This window comes from Triturus cristatus, chromosome 6, assembly GCF_964204655.1.
Source record: "Triturus cristatus chromosome 6, aTriCri1.1, whole genome shotgun sequence".
Taxonomy (NCBI): domain Eukaryota; kingdom Metazoa; phylum Chordata; class Amphibia; order Caudata; family Salamandridae; genus Triturus; species Triturus cristatus.
This window is the reverse complement of record NC_140589.1, coordinates 968,454,149-968,460,148: the sequence shown is the minus strand read 5'-3', so window position 1 is coordinate 968,460,148 and position 6,000 is coordinate 968,454,149. Positions and strand designations below refer to the sequence as shown.

Below are 6,000 nucleotides of genomic sequence, written 5' to 3'. Positions count from 1 at the left end.
TGAGGCGTCAAACTCTTCCACTCCTCTCTGGCGCGGGCCCAGCTGTTGTCTCGGACCGCCACTCTTGCTCTTTGTAGGCACTCGTCTTCACTGGTGGCCTGAGACAGGCTAGCCATGGACACTGGCCGGGGACATGACCGCGCCGTGATGCACCGGACATACTCTTCTGTTTCTGCCGCCTCCTTCATTTCTTTTGGAGTGGCTGTGCGAGGGTGGCAAGATAGGTAGTCCGCCGGGTTCCGCGCACCCGGCTGATACTCGATCTTGCAGTTATAGTCCTGTAGTTGCAACATCCATTTTTCGATTCTTGGCGGCGGCTTAGTGGAGGTGCCTGCAAACAGGGATACCAGTGGCTTGTGATCCGTGGTCACAACAAAGGGTTTGCCGTAGACATACAGGTGGAAGTGACGACACCCCCAGTGAATGGCGATCGCCTCTTTTTCTATTTGGGAGTATCTCTGCTCCGTCTCAGTGAGGGACCGGCTGGCGAAAGCCACCGGGGCCCATTCCTCGGCACTTGTCTTCCTTTGCAGCAGGACCGCGCCCAGCCCGACTGGACCGGCATCGACAGCGATCTGTGTCAGCTTGGCCGGGTCGAAGAAGGCCAGCGTCGTGGCTTCTGAGAGTGCCTGTTTGACTTCCTCGAATGCTCGGCTCTGGTCACTGTTCCATGTCCAGGGGGTTGAGTCCTTAGTGAGTTCTCTCAGTGGCGCCGTGAGGTTCGCCAGATCCTTGATGAACCTGCCACAGTAGTTCACCATTCCTAGAAAGCTCCTCACCTCCGTGACATTGGCAGGGGCGGCTGCCTCCTTGATGTCCTTGACCTTGTCCGGATCCAGGTTGACACCATCGGCCGAGAAGGTATAGCCGAAGAACTGGATCTTCCGGCACAGGAATTCGCACTTCTCCCGATGTAGCGTGAGGCCTGCGTCTCGTATGCGTCGTAGCACCTGCACCAGTCTCTCGTTGTGTTCCGCTACGGTCGTGGCATGGACCATGATGTCATCGCTGACGTTGATCGCTCCGGGGATCCCTGCGATTAGTTCCTGTATCACGTTCTGGAATACCTCCGCAGCGCTCGACACCCCGAAGCTCAGCCTCGTGTACCGCCTCAGACCTACATGGGTGGAGAACGTGGTTATGTTCCGGGATGCTTCGTCAGAACTAACTGGTGATACCCCGATCGTAGGTCCAGCTTTGAGAACCACTTGGCGCCGGCCATTTCCCCAACAATGTCATCGATGGTCGGGGTGATGTGTCGCTCCCGTTTGATGGCAGCGTTGGGGAGCCTCATGTCCACGCATATTCTGACAGCGCCTGGCTGCTTGGGTTTCTTCGCCACGACAATTGGCGACACCCACGGGGTCGGTCCGGATACTTTCTCAATGATCCCCGCTGCCTCTAGCTTCTTCAATTCCGCTTCCACCAGTGGCCTGAGGTGGAACGCTATGCGGCGGTGCCGGAGGGCTATCGGCTGGACAGTGGGATCGATATGCAGGTGGACTTCTTTTCCCCGGAACTTGCCTATCCCTCGAAAGATTTCCTCGAACTCCTCCAGGGTGTGGTGTACTGATTCTTGGTGTACTCCGAACGCGAACGTCACCACTCCCAGATCTTCTGCCGCCCGACAGCCCAGGAGCATGCCTTGTCCGTCTTCGGTGACGTAGACATTCGACGTGATGGACCTCGTCCCATGGGATATCACCGTTCTGAACTTTCCTCGTACCTTTAACGGTTCTTCCTGTCCATAGGCGAACACCGTGATTGTCGAGGGTTGGAGCGTGGGCTGTGGGCGCATGGATTTGTGCATCGCGGCAGCCATGATGTTGATGCTGGCTCCTGTGTCTACCACGGTCGTGACTTCTTGTGACCCTACTCGGATGCTGCATTGCGGCAGTCTCCTAGTCCGGCGGGCCGCCGTGCCTATCATGTGTACCCGGTGTATGACTTTTTCCTCCTCTTCATCGTCGTCCATGTCGCTGGCCCCCGGACCTCCTTCCTCGACCGTGTTGACGGCTTGGCGGGGCTTTCGGAAGCCCTTCGATCGGCACACTTTTTCAAAGTGGTTAAAACGTCCACACCCTCTGCACTTGGTCCCTCGTGCTGGGCACTCCGACGGGGTGTGGGGCGAGCCACCGCAGTACCCACAGGACTTTGGTTGTTCTTGAGCAGCCGGGCCTGGCTTTCGTCGGGGCCACCTCTGTTTAGGCTTGACTGCCACAGCGTTGACCGGCTCGGTCTTTACTGGCACTTGCAGGGCCGCCTCCATGTGCGCAGCGCGCGCCTTGGACAGTTCCTTCGTTCGGCCCATCGTCAGGATATCAGCTAGGGGCTTACCGGATTCCTCCAAGATCCTCTCCCTCAGCTTGACGGACGCACACCCTTGTATTATCTGGCCTCTTATCTCCTCCGTCTCGTCTCGAAACCCACAGGTGGCCGCCAAGTTCTTTAGACGAGCGTAGAATTTGTCAAGGGACTCCTCCGGCAATTGGCGCGCCTGGCGAAATATGAAGCGTTCATAGTCGCGGTTTGCCATTGGCTCAAAGTGTTCGTTGAGCGCCGCTATTAGCGTCGTGTGCGTCTTGGGGGTGGCTTCCGCAAGCGTCTTCACTATATTGTGGATTTCTTTCCCACCTAGGTGAATTATCATTGCGCGCTTTTGATCCCTGTGGACCTTCGTGGCTTCGAAGAATATGCGTACTCTGTCCTCCCAGTCTCTCCATCGGGCCGCAACCGTCGATGGGGGCCCCTCGACAGAGAATGGCTCTATTGGCGGAATTGTCGCCATGTTGCACGTGCGCGGCTTGCGCTGGACAGAACCTCCTTCTCACGTGTGTGTTAGCGCTGGGCGAGACCTTCGGGCACGTGCGCTCTAGCGCTGGGCGAGACCTTCTCCACCCCAGGACAATGAGGGCCTCCACGTGGGCTGCGGGACCTTCACCCTTAGGCAGTGTCAGATTCCCCAGGGGGGGGGCTCCAGAACAGCAGGGATCGTGATTAAGGGCTCTTACAGGCTCAGGGCACGTGGTCCTACCTTCCAGGCAGCTGCAGGCCCAGGCGGCGCTATTTGACCCCACAGTAGACAGGAGGCGGGGCACGACAGGCGCTGCGCGCTCTCCAGGCCAGGGGGGGGGGCAGGGCACGTGAGGTGAACGAAGCGCACTGGGGCGCCGATGCCAGAGACGGCCCCAGCGCGAACCACCAGTCAACACGGAGCACTCCGGCGCTTCCGCGCACGTCTCAGGCAAACCTGGGAGGCAGGGACAGCAGCGCGCTCCGGCGGGGCACGAGCACCGCGAGCGAGGAGCGCTGACGGCCGCCACACCGACCGGACGCGCAGAGCTGGAGCGGGGGCACGCCCACCCTCGTCGCCAGTTTGTGGTATCGCTGGGGGCCTATGCTGATGACCCCCACTGGATAGGCCCAACACGTGTGCAGGAATAATCACACGGGACACTAGTGTGGTGTACTCTCCGTCTCCGCAGCCGTGGCGCTTCTGCCTACGTGCCTGCGTGACGTAGCATTTATTAGGGGCTAAAGTGACGTGCCCTGACGTGCACGCCAACGCGTGTCACGTCAGGGGTGATATCGCGACACTACAGGTGCGCCTCTGGTCCACATTGATAATTCCAGCCATCCGAAATCTCTGCATAGAACTCCACCTACACCAACCCGGGCTTCCCGGTGTTTCCGCCGTGCAAATCTATCTATATTACACTGATGAAACGAGCCGAGACAGAGCCCAGGAGGGGATACACAACGTGTGTCCCTGTAACAGACAGTTTGCTTCCGGCGAGAAGCCCTCGCTCCCATGGGAAGCGCGAGTCCATGCAGACAGGAAGGCTGCTGATTCTGGAACTTGACACATCGAAGCTCCGCCTTCACAGCCCTGGGTTCTGGGGAGAGAGCTGTGTCCTCCCGGGAAGGGGCGTGTCCTCACGGAGGGGGGTGTTGCCCGTCGCCGAGGTCAGGCTGGGCGGCGTGGGAAAGCACCGCAGAGATCGCTAAGGCTGCCAAGTCCGTGGAGTTGTCCCGCCGCAGCCGACCCCTCGCATCCCGGGCACCGCCGCCATGAAGAGACCGTGCGAGGACTCCAGCTCGGATAGCGACATGGACGAGACCATTGACGTGGGCAGCGAGAACAACTACTCAGGGTGAGTGGCAGTTTACGCACCTGCCACCAGCCGGGGAGCGGGCACTGCCACACAGAGGGTGAAAACCTGGTCACTGCGAGCCCGGAGAGTCACTGAGATGCAAGGCAGTCTTGCCTGGCAGAGCAGGGAGACCCAGCAACTAGGGACTATCATCCAGACTACGCCACCTGTAGTTTTAGTCACCGCACAGCATCCCTCATCGGCACAGTGTCACCTCGCTGGCACAGCGCACGCCCATCACCTGCACATCATCGTTTGCACGCACTGCCCTCACTCTGGCAAAGTTCTCGCTTGTATCCATATATTGCCCAGGCCTGTCTGCCAGAAGTGCCCTTCTAGCTGTAAGTACCCGTGAGTTACCTTGAGATATTCTACCAGTGCTTGAAATAGAAAAATAGAAGTGCAGGTACTCTGTATCAGAGTACCTGCTTGTTTCTGAGAAGTGCTGGTACTCTCCAATTAAAAGTATTAGTTGTTCTTGAGAAGTGCAGGTACACTCCTCCCAAAATAAAAAAAGTGCCGGTACTCAGTCCCGGACAGTACCGGTCTGCCGATTTAAAGCACTGCCTATCACACCTAAAGTGCCCTTCACCTGGCTAAATGCCCGTTCTGTAGCCTCAAGTGCTCATCACTTGTGGAAAGAGCTCCTCGCTTGTCTAAAAGTCCCCTCTCCTGCATAAAGTGCCCTTCTCTTGGATGAAGCGCCCCCTCCGTTGTGTAAAGTGCCACTTTTTTAAACAAGGAAAGCCCCCGCCCGTTTAAAGCGCGCCTCACTTGCGCCGATTTTCTGTCACTTTCAAACACTGTCGTCCTGACTTGCCCGAAGTAGCCCTCTCATGCTCATGCGACACCCACATCTTGTCTATATAAAGTGCCTAGACAGGCACAAAGCACCTTTCGTATGCACAACATTCCTCACATGTACACAAACACGTTCTCGCACGTTCTTAACTCTCAAGGTGTGTCGACACTTTCCACACAATCAATGTGGAGGTGTACACTTGGGTCAGTGGTTACATTGCCAACTTGTCCGACCAGTACTTGGCACCCCCTAACTACCTCACAGTGCTTAGAAACGTTACATTTAGCGCTATGTAAAAACAGGTGACTCATGCGTTGTAGAAGTAAATGCTATTACACTAAACTCTTCTTTTCGTTCGCTTCAACCGGGGTTAATAGCCCTCACTCGGGCCGCTTGGAGGGAGAGCTTTCCCATCCCTTCTGACCAGGCAGGGGAATGGCTATCGGTGGTGCAGCGGGAGCAGTGGCACCTGGGCCGACAGGCGCACTACATTTATGGGTGCCTTGTACTACCCAGCCATAAGGAATGGGTCTGTTTTCAGAGCTTGCATTAGGCCCAATGACACACTTGCTATACCAGTGTGAACAGGGCTGATTTTTAACATGGCTGCAGAGAGGATGATAAGCTCCGCGGTCTCATTCACTGTATAGCTGTGATCGACGGGAACATTGACAGGCTGGTCTCGCGATGTTTTTACTGCTTGCGGAACTCTGCAAAATAATGCTGCTCCGGTGAATGAATGTAACCGGTTCGGAGCCGTGACGATATCCAATTCACGTTTATTTACCGTTCAAGCTGTTGGCTTCCACTGTAATGTCATGAGCAAAACTGCACCATGAGAGTGGCAGAAATACAAATTGTTTTTATATAGGAAAAGTTAACAAATCGAGGTTTTGACAGCTTAGTCAGGGACAGTTCATACATGCGGACTATGAAAGAGGGACTAAATCTGAAAAAAGTAACTTTTTTAATCCTATGCCCGCGCCAAATCAATTCACCTTTTTGTCACGTGCAAACATTATCAGATGTTCAGGTCATTAAACC

General features: G+C 56.1%; 1 protein-coding gene across 1 annotated transcript in view; it reads left to right on the top strand.

Annotated features, from left to right (window-relative positions):
- The first annotated feature begins 3,954 nt into the window (after positions 1-3,954).
- Positions 3,955-6,000, top strand: part of HEY2 (hes related family bHLH transcription factor with YRPW motif 2) — a 72,187-nt gene continuing 70,141 nt past the window's right edge. The window contains exon 1 of the mRNA XM_085611686.1: positions 3,955-4,154. Within this exon, the coding sequence (XP_085467812.1) occupies positions 4,072-4,154 (83 nt within the window). The 5' untranslated portion in view covers positions 3,955-4,071. The remainder of the gene's footprint in view (positions 4,155-6,000) is intronic.